Source organism: Ochotona curzoniae, unplaced genomic scaffold (genome assembly GCF_017591425.1).
Source record: "Ochotona curzoniae isolate NIBS_2020 unplaced genomic scaffold, NIBS_Ocur_1.0 contig_2321, whole genome shotgun sequence".
In the NCBI taxonomy this organism is placed as follows: domain Eukaryota; kingdom Metazoa; phylum Chordata; class Mammalia; order Lagomorpha; family Ochotonidae; genus Ochotona; species Ochotona curzoniae.
The window spans coordinates 15,507,113-15,524,387 of NW_024465421.1; the positions used below are offsets into that span (position 1 = coordinate 15,507,113).

At 40.9% G+C, this 17,275-nt stretch overlaps 1 protein-coding gene across 2 annotated transcripts in view; it reads right to left on the reverse strand.

Moving 5' to 3' along the window:
• The window catches only part of SMG1 (SMG1 nonsense mediated mRNA decay associated PI3K related kinase), an 85,094-nt gene that overhangs the window by 57,119 nt on the left and 10,700 nt on the right, over positions 1 to 17,275 (reverse strand). Inside the window, exons 2-11 of one of the 2 annotated variants that reach the window (XM_040973273.1) lie at positions 13,671 to 13,728; positions 9,265 to 9,428; positions 8,653 to 8,808; positions 7,057 to 7,193; positions 5,524 to 5,582; positions 4,436 to 4,649; positions 2,621 to 2,746; positions 1,635 to 1,707; positions 825 to 922; positions 57 to 230 (exon numbers count right to left, since the gene is read on the reverse strand). In XM_040973273.1, the coding sequence (XP_040829207.1) occupies positions 57 to 230; positions 825 to 922; positions 1,635 to 1,707; positions 2,621 to 2,746; positions 4,436 to 4,649; positions 5,524 to 5,582; positions 7,057 to 7,193; positions 8,653 to 8,808; positions 9,265 to 9,428; positions 13,671 to 13,684 (1,215 nt within the window). In that variant the 5' untranslated portion in view covers positions 13,685 to 13,728. The remainder of the gene's footprint in view (positions 1 to 56; positions 231 to 824; positions 923 to 1,634; positions 1,708 to 2,620; positions 2,747 to 4,435; positions 4,650 to 5,523; positions 5,583 to 7,056; positions 7,194 to 8,652; positions 8,809 to 9,264; positions 9,429 to 13,670; positions 13,729 to 17,275) is intronic. The other variant, XM_040973272.1, reaches the window with a different exon arrangement.

The following is a 17,275-nucleotide window of genomic DNA, read 5'->3' on the forward strand; positions in this document are numbered from 1 at the left end:
AAACCACAAAATATCTTTATTCTTGAACCACATCTGAAACACCTAAGGACACTTACATCTGTTACATACGCCTCAGTAATTGGAGGACCCCGAATTGGGCTGAAGCGCTCCCCAATGCTCCTCACCACGGTACTAAACACCCGGAGAAGAGCTGCCAGCTTTGGTAATGACACTGATGGAGGAGGAACATCTTCATCCACTGATTCTCCAGAGGCCACATGGCTGAGGTCCTAGATAGGAATTCATAGCATTCTTATTTAAACAGCACATTGCTCTTTAAAAAAAAAATGCCAACAAACTATTATATATTTCAGAAGGAAAACTCAGAAGAGCTGAAAGGTTCCAAACATAAAGACGGGAAAGCTAATCACTACATTATTACTACATATAGCGAACTATGCTGTTGATGTATACATTTACTATGCGCTAAATAACCAAGCAAACGAGCGCAGGAGCAGGCATCTGGTGCAGCAGCTAGGATCCTACGTCGTGGGCTCCCGTCTCACGTCACCGCGCCTGGGTACCGCTCCCACTCCACACCCAATTCCAGCCTCCTACTAATGCATGCAATGGGACACAATTGGCTCTAATAGAGGGTCCCTGACTCTCAAGACATTTTCCTTTTAGCCTTTCTGATGATCTTAATCTACAAACATTTGAAAATAAAACAATAAAATACTGCAATGATGAAAAAACTGCAGTACTCCTTCAATCTCTGCTTTTAAGTGTCAAATCACCTCTGCATTATTTTACAATATGTCTAACGCTTCAGCTTTCCTGCTTAACGGAGATTTAAAGAAATAACAGCTTTCAGTAACACTCACCTCAGCATATGCCTCCATGTCTTCAAGAAACTGACCAAGCAGAGTGGTGGAGAACGCCAGATCAGCTACCCAAAATGGCTCCAAACTCTGCAACCACCCTTAGAGTCACGAGACATTTTGGAAAAGTGAAACAAATCAATTTAATCAAATATAAGTTGACCCAAGCACTTTGTTTCAAAGGTATCCGTTTTTTACAAGGCTGCCCTTAAGATTAAAAGCATAAAATGACTACTAACTTTAAACACGCGAATCATTATTAAACTAAGCCTCTGAGATGTTGCAGAAATTAGCATTCTACAGAAATTTTAAATCCCAGGTTCTGACTCATTTACAATTCAGGCTGTCACTACATATGACTTCAACTAAAATGCCACAATTGAACATCAGGCTGGCTTTCTAATCCAGAACTAGATCTAACTATCAAAGATGTGTACTCATTTCCCCAATGGAGACAAACAGAGCTACTCTCACCAGCATATCCAATTTTCAGAACTATATTACAGCAATTAAAACAAGTAGAAATGTGCAAATGTACTGTGCTATTCACAAAGAACTAAAAAACAAAACAAAAACCCAAAACCCTATCATGTATGACAATTCTCCAAGTTATTCTTTAATAATCATAAAAACAAAATGTCACCATCCACATTACAACACTACTGCCTGTTACAGAATTTTCCTTTAAAAGGATACATTTGGCAAACAAGTAATACTCATTTATGATAACCAAAATGTCACCCTGAATTAGACAGCTTTCTTGTACTATTAAAGAAATAGTACTAACAGCTAGTCTTGGGGCACCAGACTTACCAGACACCTGCTGGGTAAGCGAAGGTTTCTGAGTATGATCTATATGCCATCCAACCAATATATCAACAGTATCCTTCAAAGAAAAACAAAGAAGAAAATGGAGTCAATCATGTTAAGGTATTACTGTTATTCCACCTGTGGACCATTCAAAAGTAAAAAGATTTGGGCCCAGCACGGTAACTTTATGTCTAAATCTTGCACACTCCTGGATCCCATATGGCTGCCAGTTCATATCCCAGCTATTCCACTTCCCTTCCAGCTCCCTGCTGTGGCCTGGGAAAGCAGTGGGGGATGGCCCAAAACCTTGGGACCCTGAACCCGCATTGAAGACCCAGAAGAAGCTCCTGATTCCATATCAGCTCAGCTCTAAATTTCTAAATTTCTAGAAATTTTAGAATGAAAGAGGAAAGATACAGAAGAATAAAGGATCTGCACCTATGACAATGATGAAAGACTCTTTTAAATATCTTAAAAGTGGAGCAGGCATTCTGGCTCAGCAGGTTACTTCACCACTTGAGACACCCACATCTCATATCAGAGTGCCAGAGATGGAATTCCACTTCAGCTTCCAATGCAACTTGTTCCTGCTAAACCCCCTACCCTCACACACCATCCCACTCCCATCCCACTCCCATCCCACACTCCCATCCCCGGTAGGCAGCTGGTGATAGCTTGAGTATCACCCTGTTATGAGACTAAGTTCAAGTTCCTGGTTCCTAACTTGAGCCTAGCCCAGTCTTGGCTATTCCGGGAATTTGGGGAGGAAGCTAGCAAATGGCAGCTCTCTGTCTCTCCCTCCACTTTGCAAAAAAATATACCATCTTTAAAAATGTAAAGGGCTTTTTAAAAAAAAAAAAATCTTAGAGTGTTGATGTCATCACAAAGATGGTTTTTTTTTTTATTAAAACACACACATACACACAAACAAACACACACCCCTACCTTTGCCTCACCCCATTATCTAAAAAAATGACTGAGGAACTCACCCTAAAATTTGTGCTGAAAATATGAGGGTAACATCGGGCCACCAAAAGAATGCATTTAACACATTTGCAAAGTAATTCTGGTGTATCCACATTTTCAAGAATGGACTGCAGGCTGGTCATTACAAGCTTGAAAATAAAAGTTACAACTATGAGCATTCAATAAAATACAAAGAAAATTTGGTTCACTATTCAGTACTATCTAAAATTGATTATGATAATGAAGAAAAATACGTAAAAGTTACTTCAAAATTTTTTTTCAACTCCTCATTCCACTAAGGTTTAGGCGTATCATAACTTGCTCTAACATGAGTTAACATCAGTCCTGATTTGCTTATATTAGTTCTAGGAACTACCTTTAACATCAGCTATTACTAAAGATACTTAGCAAGCACAGTGCTTGTAAGACACACATCTTCTGCACATATCAGTTTCCAATTCAAATAAAAGAACAAATTTTACATGACATCCTTCAGAACAAACTTTGTACAGTTTGCTTCAACTAGATGAAAACACAGGTTCATATTACCACTATATATTACTAAACGTATGGTATATCACTGGCACAATATATTGCAACAGTTAAAAATGACTTTTCTGCAAAAAGGAAAAGCTCTTCTTTATAGCTAACAACAAGACAGTAAGAAGATCTCATAGTATCATGTACATATTACACTCACAGTTGTTTTTTTGTTTTGTTTTAAGAATTGTAGTTATTCTTACTGGAAAGAAAGATTTACAGAGAAAAGAACAGACACAAAGATCTTTCACCTACTGGTTCATTCCCCAAATTGCCCCAAAGGCCAGAGCTGAGCTGATCTGAAGCCAGGAGTCAATTCCAGATCTCCCACAAAACAAAGGTGCAGGAACCCAAGAACCTGGGACCATCCTCTGCCGCTTTCCCAGGCCATAATCAGGGAGCTGGAAAAGGCTCTGGACTCCTGGTTTCGAATCGGCTCAGCTCCAGCAGTTGAGGCCACTTGGGGAGTGAATCACTGGACAGAATTTATTCCAGAATATCTTCCTCTCTGTATATCAAACTTTCCAATAAAAACAAATCTTTTTAAAAAAGGAAAAAAGGTATATACAGTAAGCCAAATTCAATCACACACTGTTTAGTTATAGACATTTTCTCATACTTTCTAAAAAATTTCCTCATAACCTTCAGGTTGCTGTTTGCAAACTGGGCCCAGTCCAGCCACGTGGGGAGTGAACCAGCAAATGGAGGAGCACCTCTGTCCCTCTGCCTCTTTCCCACTTTGTAACTCTGCCTTTCTAATACAAATAAAATTTCAAAAAATATCTGAACGAAAACATACTTTAAAAATGTACTTAAAATCTTATTTAAAACTAAGGAATGACCTTTTAATAGATTCGGACATAAAGGTGAAATAAAACTAAACAGAACCGTCATTCATTTACAGGCAGTCATTTTACACAACTTGGATTAAGAATTTTTGACACATTATGAAAAAGAAAAAGAGTTGTGATGCCTAATTGCTGTGTCCCTCAAAAAATGTGAAGTGTTCTATTATATAGCTGCTGGTAGAATTCCCACTTTCAAATCTTCAGATCAGTGTGCAACTTGCAAGGAGAGCTTATAAAACAGAGATCCTCCCATACCTTCAAACATGTTATTTAAAATCTATCTGTAATGTGTATCCTTTATTCAAAGTGACAAAGAGGAAATGTATTTACACTATATTTACTATCCATAGATAACCCTTATTCGGTTTGATTTTTTCAAGCTCGTCCAACAACATTGCAAGGGCAATTTGCTTCTCAAGTACATTATCAATTCCCACCCCTTGTTCTTACCTGCATTACAGATGAAAAGGCTTTCTTTTCTCCTACAGTCTCCAGTGCTTTGTAGGTGGCACATAAGTAGAGGAGTTTAACTTCATCTTTTGTAGATGAGCTAAATTTGCTAAAAATCCATTTGAAGATCTTCTCGGCCTCATAGCTCAGAGAAGCACAAAGGAGGCCGAGACAGCAGGCGCCCTCCTGTCTCAACTCCTGCAGCAATTTGCTACTGTGTTTATTTCAACACAAACAACACACACACACACACAAAGTGTAAGCTTAAGCTTCCAAGGATGACAGGAATAACACATCTTACAAGACCATCTTCAATGACTTTTAAAAATTTCTGCTGAAACTACAGAAATCAACTCAGACACTTTATTATACAAAACCCAAAAGTGTTTTTCAGACACTAACCAGTCTGTCAAACAATAGATGTTCTTCTATAAATTACTCATTATCAAAAATAAAGGCCCCAAAACACTAAAATTCAGGCTTCAAGTTTCATCTCAAACTATATTAAATAATTTAGGTGAATATAGCAAAATATATACATAATACTGTAAGTAATTACCTTCTCTATGATAATCTATGTTAGGACTGTTAAATTTAATAACTTGTAAGGATAACTGCACTGACTTTAGCATAGCAAGTAACCAGATGGAATACACCCATCAAAAGACCAATCTGTGCCTGCCAAGACGAGTTTCAGATGTCTTCCATCACAATTCTTGGACAACAAGTGTTACTGTTCCACAAACCCATAGTGAAAACCAGTAGGTCTTCTTCACTCCCAAGAAGCTGCCTTTTACTTCTGTTGACTAGTTTCAAAGCTTTCATGTATATAAAAATTAATCACTAACTGAAGCCTACATCAAGAATTTATGGCATTCTACAAATCAATACTTGAGAGTGTCAAAGAAAAAAAAAGTATTCCTTTTCAAGTAGATTCCACTAGATTTCAATGTTAATTAACATATAAATACAGAAAAGAGTGACAAGACCAGGTGACATGTCCAATGTTCATTAACAAACCCAATGAAATTATCTCCTTTCTATTTCTAAACAATTTCTAAAAAATACTTTTAAATTAAATTACTTACCTTTCATTAAGTACATCATGTACAGCAGCCAAGATATTATCCAACTGTTTAACTAGCACCTTAAAAAAAAAATCACATTTATTAAAACTCCTTTTACATTGTTAACAATACTATATCCTTTTTTGTTATTAGTTTTTTCCTCTAAATTTTAATTGCATAGCATATTAACTTATTATTCTCAGCAACCAACTAGTATAAATCAGGAATGTCCTAAACTTCTTCTCACAACAATCCAGAAATTCATCCATGGGAAACATAAAAGCATTAAATGAAGACTGTCAACTCATGAAATGTGAAAAATGGATCAATGAACGAAAAGAAAGGTGAAGTTATATAATCATGCAATTTGATAATAGTAATAAAATTTGGATGGTGGATTTAAGTTTACTGTAATTTTTTTCAGGATTTATTTTTTAATCTGAAAGGCAGATTTTGAGAGAGAATGACACAGAGAGAAGTCCTTCATTCACCAGTTCACTCCCCAAACGGCCACAATGGCCAGAGCTGAGTTGTGCCTGGAAGCCAGGAGCTTCTTCCCGACCTCCTCTGTGGATGCAGGGACCAGAGGCCTCAGGCTGTTCACTGCTGTCTCAAGCCATAATGGAGAGCTGGATTCAAAGTAGAGCAGCTGGGACATGAACCAACTCCCTTATGAGATGCTGGTGGCTTGCAGGCGGATTAGCTTGCTCTGTCACCATGCTGGTACCTACCGTAAAATTGTCTGAACTTGCTCTATGTTCAAACCTTAGTTAAAATACTGAGAGGGAAAATCTTGGTTTGAGCTTTTCTATAGCTCCATATAAAGTTCTTATTAAATAATGAAGAAAAATGTATAACTGCTTCTGTACTGTTTGAGGGCTTTCCATTTACTAAACCACTACACCAGAACAACCAAAACATGTACCCTCAACCCCAGGAATACAGGACTAAAAACTAGAGGCAACAGAATTATCCACAGGCTTCAACGTGTTAAAAATGACACAGGCATTGTGGCACACATGGGTTATAGCCACTACTACCTGGGATACCCACGCCCCCACTGCCTTGTCAGTCTGAGTCCCAGCTCACTGCTCCTCATGACGCAGCTCTTCCTGCTAATACACAATTGAGAGGCAACAGACAGTGGCTCAGACAGTGGCACTTGGAACCCTGCCACCCAGTAGGAAGAACTGGCTGGAGCCAGCTGCCACCCCCAGGTTTCTGCCTGGCCCAACCTTAGCTACTGCAGGCACTTGAGGCAGTGAGGCAACAGATGGATCTCTCTCAATCTCTCTCTCTCTGCCTTTCAAGTTGATGAAAGTAAACATTTAAAATAAAGAGCACCTCACTGGAGATGATACCAACTTGGACCCAGCAATGGACAGAGGTAGATAAAATATTCAGGACATTACGTTCTAGGTCATTATAATACAACAGAATAAGAAATTCCATTTTTCTGTCTCAAAAGTAACTCTTTTTGTACACTATTCCACACAGCATTGTTTCATTATGGAATCAAGACATAATCAACATTTTGAAATACACTGTACTGACCAGCTTATTTTCTGGTTGCTGGATGAATTCTTTCAACTGCTTTACAGTAGCCAGTCTCCGGTCTCTGTCATCTTCCCGGGTGATCCTCCGAAGAAGATTGGACAGTCGAGACTCATCAGAGTAAGACATCGCTCGCTCTGTGCACATAAACATGTTGTTGCCCATTGAGTATAAACAAACTTAACAGTCCAAACACATTCAAATTACATAAAGCAGCCATAGTCCAAGAGAGGATAAAAACCTCAAGGAATGCGTGTTCTGTCTCTCTTTGTTTTTCCATATTTACAGCTAATATTAAAAAGAAAAAAATGCCAAAGGGAATAATAAATGAATGCTAAGCACACTGAACACCTCATTCCAGAGCACCAGCTGAGACCCAAGGGCTTAGCTCTACTCTCAGCAGGCCCATACCCCATAAAGGTGGCGGTTCAAGTCCTAGTCACTCCATTTCCAACCCAGCTCCCTGCTAATGCGCCCAGCAAAGCAGCAGAGGGTGGCCCAAGTGCTTGGATCCCTGCAACCACGTGTGAGACCTAGAAACGGTTCATGGCTTTGGACAGGTCCAACTGCTGTAGCCACTTGGGAAGTGAACCAGCAGACAGATGATCTCTGTCTCTACCCCTCTAACTCTGCCTTTCAAACAAATTCATTAACTAATTTAAAATATACACATCATTTCATTTCTAAGGCGTAACGAAATGAAGAAAAAATAAAATAATTGAAGAAAAAGGATGGGATTTTTAAAATATAAATTCCTAGTTCACAAAGTATCTTAGTATATAGAAAATGTCAGCAGGTTGGCAACTGGGAATCCAGGCTCTGTTTACAATCCTGCCACTAGCACCACATGGTAACTGAGCTGGTAAGGAAGCAGAACTGGACTAAATGAGCTCCACAGTCACTCTCCAGGATTTGCATTAAATCTAGGATTTAAACTCTACCAAGAAGCTGTGCAGTCTTTAACTTACTCATTTAACCCCTGAAAACTTACTCAAAGGAAACCATGCTTTTAACGTATGTGCCCCCTACCAAAGGCTGAAAAGACAAAGATGTTCAGTAGGAAAACGTAACACACACGCACGGAGAGAGAGAACGGTCAGAAACAAAAGGGTCAAAGGCCAATTATATCCAACAAAGCATACACACACAAAACATCTCCATTTCCACTTGACCGGTCTAATCAAATTTCCCTTTAAGGAAAAAATTATCTTTGCCTCTAATCCTAGGATTTCAAGTTGGGTTAGAAGGCAGAATGTGGCCTTACACTAACTGCAGAAAAGGGCCTGCTTTGTATACATTCGTGTCCTCCACCAACCCAAGAGTGACCGACTTGCTACAGTAAGTGCCTACCACGTTCAGTAGCATCATCACTGGGGAAACCCTTCTAGAGCTCATTCAGTCTTATCTTTTTTTTTTTTTTAAGAACTTGCTTTCTTTTAAAAAGTATTAAAGCATTTAATATGGTGAATATGGTAAATCACCACCACCTCCACAGGCCTGGCAACTCACACTCAGCTAATGAGCGCATGGTGACAGGCCTCAGCAGCAGGCCCCGCCCAGGCCTCAGGGACTGCTCCCAGCTGTTCCCAGCCTTACCCTGGGATTTCCTCATGTCTTTGGTGGCTAATGCACGACTGCCATGCTGGACACTGGTGAACTCAGGGCTGGTCACATTGTTAACTCTCAGCTCTTGCCCCAACGACTTCCGACCATAAGTATTTTCCCCAGATCCTCCATTGACACTGTAGCCACCTGAAAACAGCAATGTTCAGAACATTGTAACCAGATTGTTTCACTCTGTCAGAACCCCAAGGTTCAGGATCTAAAATCCACAGCTCAACTAGCCCTTGCTTCGCCTCCTGTCTCCTACCTTCTGCCCGTGCTGCAACCTATCATGAAATCATTTTTATTTCAGTTTAACTGTTTCATTGGAAGACAAGCAGAGAAACTAAAACATTAAAAACTTATTAGAAGAGATAAATTGGGAAAGACTTCAACCTCATGAAAACACCACACTTTGTCTGGAAAGGAAACTGCATTTATTACATGTATCAAGAACTTGAATCCTTTTAAAAAGTAGACAAATTACAACTTTTCAGAAATAATAGCTTATTATTTATATCAATGTTATTACTATGAGAGAATATTAGAGCAAGGGAAGGGTGAGAGTCAACACATGCATCACTCATGCCAAAGCACTGCGCTCACCCTTGTCATCGTTCTGTATGTCAGCATGAACTCTGGTATCATCATGCCGTTGCCGGGACACCACAGCTGAATTTGAAGATTGCAGTCCATATGAGGAAGAACCCCCCCTATCTCTGGACGAAGAATATTTTAAACTATCTGGATCGGCTGATGCACTGTCAGTTCTGAAAAGACAAAAAAGTGTAAGATTAGAACTTGAAGCAAGCATTTTAATGCACATTATCATAATTTTTTAAACAAGCCTTTCTCTTCCATTTAACCACTATCAGAGTAAGAATAAATGCCAGGATTACGCAGCTGAGGCTAGACTGCCCAGGCTCTTCACTGGTTTTAGTAACACCAAGCTGATCATCCCAGGAAAAGTTGGGCACTCTGTTGGAGGATTTTCTTTCCTCCTATGATTCAACAAAAACAGTAACTCTTCCTAAATTCTTTCCCAAGGAAGAGGGTGTATCAGTCAGAAAATATCACTCTTCCCACATACTAAAACCACTGGCAGCACATTAGGTGGGACAGTGTGTTAACCGATCGTGTTAAAGGACAGACTCAAGGCAACAGGCTCCAAACTTTGAACTAAATTCTTAATTATCTGGTGGGAAAAAAAGAGAATGAGACCTGAAAGCAAGCTCAGGGAAAGAACACTATAGCTAAGAAGTGCAGTTATTTCACCATACTGCTTAATCCCTTAATTGTAAAGAGTATCAATTACAATTACAAAACATAAGGAAACAAAGTTTCAAGAAAACAGAAGCAAGGTAGTCCACAATCTATTTAAAATGTAAATACCTGATACTAACAAACAAGTGATGCAGCCCAGGATAAAACTAACACACTTTCCAGGTTAGCTCCTGTCTGGACTGCACCTTGGTTTTTTTCATCAGTAAAACAGAGAAGCTGCAACATTTCCCAGGAGTCTTACTCTTTCAACCGTCAACCACAGACTTTCCTATGGCACTTACTAAAAACACATTCTGAAATTAAAATTATTTGGAGAATCCTAGAACATTCTAAGTGCAGAAGCGTGCCTATTTGTTCATCTTTGTGCCCCTCTTCCATGTGCACAAATGATAAGTTGATGTGCATTAGATGTGTACATACAGGTGTATATGTTTATATTTCATTTTGATGGGACATCTATTTAGACCTCATTATCCTTTCTTTGCTAGTACCTACAAAAGTATTAAACATGAAACTCTGCACACACTCCATCAGCTGGACACCTTGGTCTGTCCTCGGCAACCACTGTAAATGTAACATATAGAATGCAAACAGGTCCGATTAAATTTGAATTCCTAACTAGACCATCTCTAAATCACTTGAGACTTAATAATAATCCCATAATCTATACAGCACATTAAAACAATTAAGGCTCCATAATGGAATATTTTCTTCCAATATTCAGAATTCACTGTTCATAAACACAGGTAAGGACTTCTAACATGGAAAACAAATCAAAAGAATTTCAACAAGGGTGTGAATATATTTTAACAATACTAAGTGTATAAACAATATAAATACTCAGTAGGCCGAAAAAACTATCATTAAACTCAGATATTCCCAGGTATCTAAAAATAGCACTCCAGGGGTTTGTATTCTGCCGTAACATGTAAAGCTATCACCTTCAACACTGGCGTCCAAATAGGTGCCAATTCATGCCATTCCCACTTCACTTCCAATCCTGTTCCCTAGTAATGACCTAGGAAAAGCAGAAGAAGGTGGCTCAAGTGTTTGGACTCCTGTCTTCCCTGTGGGAGACCTGGAATAAACTCCTGGCTCAAGCCTAGCCAAGCACTGGTCATTGCAGCCATCTGGGAGTAAATGGGAGGTTAGGAAATCTCTCTGTCTCACTTTCCCCTGAGCCCAAAGATTCTCTCTGCAGAGAGGAGAGACAGAGAGAAAAATGTCCCATCCACTGAATCACTCCCCAAATGGCCAGAGCTGAGCCAATCTGCAGCAAGGAGCCAGGAGCTTCTTTCAGGTCTCCCACGCGGATGCAGGGTCCCAAGTTGGGCTGTCCTCAACTGCTCTCCCAGGCCACAAGTAGGGAGCTGGATGGGAAGTGGAGCTGCAGGGACATGAACCGGTGACCATATGGGATCCTGGCACTTAAAGAAAGAGGGTTAACTAATTGAACCACTGCATGGCACTCCTGTGTCCCTCCTTTTTTAACAGCAATTGTCAAAATTAACAAATTAATCCAGATAGATAGATAGACAGACAGACAGATACTTCAAGAGCCAGCATCATGATGTAGCAGCATTCCTTAGGCCTCCGCGTGCAGCACTGCCATCCAATATGGGTGAAAGCTTGAATTCCAGCTGCTCCAATTCCAACTCCCTGCAAATGGCCTGAGAGCAGTAGAGGTCGTAGGCCTCTGCACTGCAATGGGAGACCTAGAAGCAGCTCCTGCTTCGGATGGCCCAGCTCCAGCCATTGTGGCCATTTGGGGAATAACCAAGTGGTTACTCTGTAACTGAGCCTTTGAAATAAAAATATACCTTTAAAAAGAGAGAGATCAAAATAGCACATGAAATGTCACCTATAATAAACTACAATATGTTATTACTTTCTGAAAGGGGACTAAAAATAAAACAGTTACGAACTTTTCTGACACTTTGGAATTTGTCAGTACATATGGCACCTAATACAACTTGGTGAAGAGTCACTGCTGATAAACAAAAGCACATCAACACATGACTAATGCTAAAACATAACTTAAGTTACAACTGTCTAAGCATGTCTTTATTATATTTACATATCACATTTACTGTCCTCACTATTAAGAGCTAAATGTCTATCAATTTCTGGGCCCGGCGGTGTGGCCTAGCAGTTAAAGTCCTCGCCTTGAACGCGCTGGGATCCCATATGGGCGCCGGTTTTAATCCCGGCAGCTCCACTTCCCATCCAGATCCCTGCTTGTGGGCTGGAAAAGCAGTCGAGGACGGCCTAAAACCTTGGGACCCTGCACCCGCGTGGGAGACCAGGAGGAAATTCCTGGTTCCTGGTTTCAGATCAGCGCAGCACCGGCCATTGTGGTCACTTGGTGAGTGAATCATTGGACGGAAGATCTTCCTCTCTGTGTATCTTTGTAATAAAAATAAATAAATCTTTAAAAAAAAAGTCTATTAATTTCTGGCAACACAGTAGTTAAGGCAGCACAGAATACAAATTACAAAAGGATCTGGGCTCAAATCCCAGTTCCAGGAATGAAAAGGTTCTTGCACCTCTGCATGCAACACTTAATCTCCAAATACTAATTGTCTTTTTATACAAAATGGGAATAATATCCATCTAGCATGTAAGACTATTGTGAGACTTAAATAAGATAATGAGTTCTTATATACTTAGATTGCAAGGCACATTAAAATGATGACCCAGGACCCAGCATGGGAACCTAGTGGGCTAAAGTCCTCACCTTGCACACGTAGGGATGGCCGCCAGTTCTAATCCCCACAGCCCCACTTCCCATCCAGTTCCCCACTTGTGGCCTAGGAAAGCAATTCCTGGATGGCTCCAAGCCTTGGGACCCTGTCCCACTGTGGGAGACCTGGAAGAAACTCCAGCCATTGTGCCTCTTTGGGAGTGAATCCTCAGATGGAAGATCTTCCTTTCTGTCTCTCCTCCTCTCTGTATATCTGAGTTTCTAATAAAAATATCTTAAAAAAAAAAAAAAGATGACCTAAACATAAAATAAACACCTAAACATAAACACAAGGTTTATAATCTGAAGAAGTTAATACTCAAACAGATCATCAACACATGAATATAACTGAAACAAGTTCTTAACATTCAATAAACAACTTATTTTAAGTTCTTTGCTTAAGAACTGAATAATTACTATTACCATAATCCCAGAACTGCCTAAAAACTCCCTAGTTGCCACTTCTGATATCAATTGATCAAATATTTTCCAACTAGAATTAAGTTTGTAAGCATTCTGAACCCAAAAGCACAAAATAGTTCAGAATTTAAAGGAAATTTTTTTTGTAATATTAAATGCTAGGAATCCAAAAAGTTAGAATTAAACAGTTTTATTAAACAACAAGATCATCCCAGTCCAATAACAGAAACATTATTAAAGAACAGAAATGAACACTTAGGATGAAGCAATCAAAGGCACAAAATAGAAAATGCAGGTTTGAATCCCAAAAGACAGTCATAAATGTTAAGCTAGTTAGAAAGGCTGAAAAAGCTATCATCTGCCAGAATAAGTGTTCTTAGTAGAAAAAGAGAATATCTGTTAAGGCGAAGAATCCCAGCCAGGATCCAAAAATATCACGACAGCCCCTCTAATGCTGGAAAATCAAAGAAAGAAAAAGAAGTGCATCTATTTCCCCAAAAGGATCGAACTGAAGTTAAAGCCTGTTGTACATGCCACAGGAGAGGTAAGTTTCTAAAGCTCATACCTCAAAAATCGCATACTGTATAATATGGAGCCTTTGTGATGTTTTGCATCAAGTCAATCTGTAAGACAGTAGTTACAATATTAGTGAAGACAGTGGGTTAAAGCATTTGTTGTTCAAACATGAAGCAAATATCATTCGTGGGTTAGGTTCTTGTAGTTGAACTAGACCCCCTTAGGGTTCATGTTCTAAGTAAAAATTGAGATAGGAAGCCACTTTGTGCCTTAGAAGATAAAAAGGCTTAAGGTGGCAAACAGAGAAAAAAACTTACTACATAAGAGAATTTAAATGCTCACAATACCATACAAATCACATGCAAATATTACTGCTTATTTACCTATCCTCGACAGAAGATGTAACCAATCCAGCAGACCATTCATCACGAATGTCCCAGCTCCTAAGACCTTCCATGAACGATCTGTCATGTGAAGGCAGTCCTGTGGTCCAGGAAGCATCAGCATGAGCAACCAGGAGTGAGGGTGGGGCAGAGAGCACACCGCACAGCCTGCTCTGAAAACTGTGACGTCAGGACTACAGTACCAGGAAGCTCTGCTGTAAAGCACTCCAACATGACTTGATGCAAACAGCACACCTAGTGGTGCTAACAGAATAAGCATCACACTGCCGCAAAGGGTTTTTGTAACTCAAGCTTATTAAGAGATTCTGCCCTCGTGGGGAGCTCTAATTTGTAATAGATATAAATCAGGAAATGAGATCTGCACTACAGCCAATGAGGCAGGAAGACAGCAGCCCTCAAAGACAGCCAACTGTCACACAACACATGCAGGGCACTGGATTTTACACTAACAGGTAACAACAGGAACTACCCACCCTACCAAGTAACTCAAGATGACCCCTTTGGTCTCTTACTCACTTGGACTCAGTCATGTTTTCACAAAGGATGGCAAAGACTCCTGGACTCTGTGTGTACCATTTTATTAGGAGAAAGTTAAACTTTACTTGGGAATCAAAGGAATTTTTTACATAAACTTCTTCTCTTGGGAAAATTTAATTTCAAATTGAATAGAAGAAAACTGAACCATCCCATATCAGAAATAGATTCAAGCAGCTTAGTTGTGTAATACTGAAATATTAATATCATATTTGATGAGCCTTCCTCAGAGATAATTATTCATTTATGGGTTCTAATTAATTTTGATAAGCCAAGTCAACTAAACTACTACTGCTGACTTATGAAATAAGAAAGTATTAGCTAGAACTGTAGACTTTTACTTTACCCAAGAAGAGGCCTGCTTTTCACCAGTTCTGGGAAGTACTCGTACAACGCCTGCAGTCTCATGCCTAGGGCCAGCGTGATGGCCTGCTAGAGTACTTGCCTTGCGCTGAAATCCCATATGGGGACTGGTTCAAGTCCCAGAAGCCCCACTTCCCCATTTCCCACCCAGCTCCCTGCCTATGGCCTAGGAAAACAGTAGAGGATGGCCCAAAGCCTTGAGACCCTGCAGCCATGTTGTCGCCACTTGGGGAGTGAACCATCCGATGGAAGATCTTCCTCTGTCTCCTCCTCTCTCTGTATATCTGCCTTTCCAATAAAAACGAATAAATCTTTTTAAAAATATATCATGTCTATCCAAATCCAGTGTGATGGCTCAATGGCTAAACCCTCACCTTGCAAGCACCAGGAGCCCATACGGCCACTGATTTGAGTCCTATCTGCTCTACTTCCCTCCCAGCTCCCTGCACACACCATGAGAAAGTAGTCCAGGATGTACCAAAGCCTTGGGAACCCGCACCTGCGTGGGAGACCCGGAGGAAGCTCCCGGCTCCTGGCTTCATATAGGCTCAGCTCCAGCCACTATGGATATTTGAGGGGTGAACCACAGGTAAGATCCTTCTCTGTGGCTCTCCCCCTCACTACAAATTTCATTTCTTTCCAGTAAGAAAAAGTAAATCATAAAAAAAAAAAAAAATCATATTCATTCACAATATGTCCCCAATTTTAAATGATCAACTGATTGATCTGAAAGTCAGACTGGCACTTACAGATGTATCTTCCACACACTACTTCATCCTACCCAATGCCCACAAGTGCCAGGGCTATTACACACCAATGTCAAGAGCCAGGAACACTATCTAGGCCTCCCACTTGGGTGGCAATAACACCAAGCACTTGGGCTATTATCCAATGCTTCTTGGCACTATGCGCTGGAAGGATGGAATGGCCAGAACGAGAACCAGCACTCCAATACAGGACATAGGTGTCCCATGAGAAAGCTTCATCTGCAGCATCCCATGTCCACTCCCAGGATGTTCTTTTTCACTTGAGTTCCTGGGGTCACACCAATCAGCTCAGCCTGCAGAGGGGCCAGAGACTAAGGACAGCCACGTGGAGCGTCAACTCTGGAGCAAACACCAGGAACTGGGCACGAGAGCTGCAGCGAGCTTCCAGGGCTGGCACCATCACCAGGGAGAGGAGTTAGAAGCTACGTTTTGGGGGGACCAGCGCAGTGGCCTAGCGGCAAAGGTCCTTGCCTTGCACACCCTGGGATCCCATATGGGCACCAGTTCTAATCCCAGCAGCCCCACTTCCTAAGCTCCCTGCTTGTGGCCTGGGAAAGCAGTCGAGGACAGCCCAAAACCTTGGGACTCTGCACACACATGGGAGACCTGGAAGAAGCTCCAGGCTCCTGGCTTCATATCAGCTCAGTTCCAGTCATTGTGGCCACTTGGGAAGTGAATCAGTGGAGGGAAGATCTTCCTGTCGCTCCTCCTCTCAGTTTATCTGCCTTTCCAATTAAAAAAAAAATTACTTAGGGGTAACCCACTACTTGGGAAACATGCATCCTATGTCCAAGTGCCTAAATTTGAGTCCTAGCTACAACTCTCCATTGCAGTTACTGCACATTTGGGGAGGTAATGGTTCCAGCACGCATCAGGCCCTACAGGAGAGCCAGCTGAGTGCACGCTCCTGGGTTTGGCCTGGCACAGACCCAGCTCCTAGCATTTGAGAAGTGACTCAACAGATGGAAGACCTCCGTTTCCCTTCCTCTCTACTTGAGTGTATATGTTCACCCCTCAAATGAAAAACAAAATTTTTAAATAAAAAATTATGGGCCAAGTGTGTGTGATTTACTTATCTTTTAAATGAACTTTACCACTTCATAAGTTGTTCTCTACCAAAGGCCTTTTGGTCAGATATCTCCTTCCCATCTCCACTGAGCGAGCCAGGTCACTACATTGCCCACATCATCCAGCACACCACACCTTGCCTCCCTTTCCAGTTACGTCTCTTGCAATAACCCTTCTGCTCTGTGTGTCCCATTCGTTCTAGCCTTTCTGTGCCTACAAGGCATCACCTCCTCCTGTTCAGGCCTGCCTGGAACAGCAGTGTCTCTGCCGCAAGCAACCCTAGCTTTCCTTGGGAAGTTTCTGGCTCCCCTGATGCAGGCCAGGCGTCCGTACAGTATGTATGCCACAGAACCTAACAGCAAGTCTTGGGTCTAACACTATTGGAAATGCTTATGAGCCTGCCAGTTTCACGTACTACCATAACCAATTCCCTAGATATCGTATCAAACTGCTAATTGGTGCATTATCACTGGAGTCTTTCTCCAGCTTCTATAATCAGTCTCCTAATCTAACCCAAC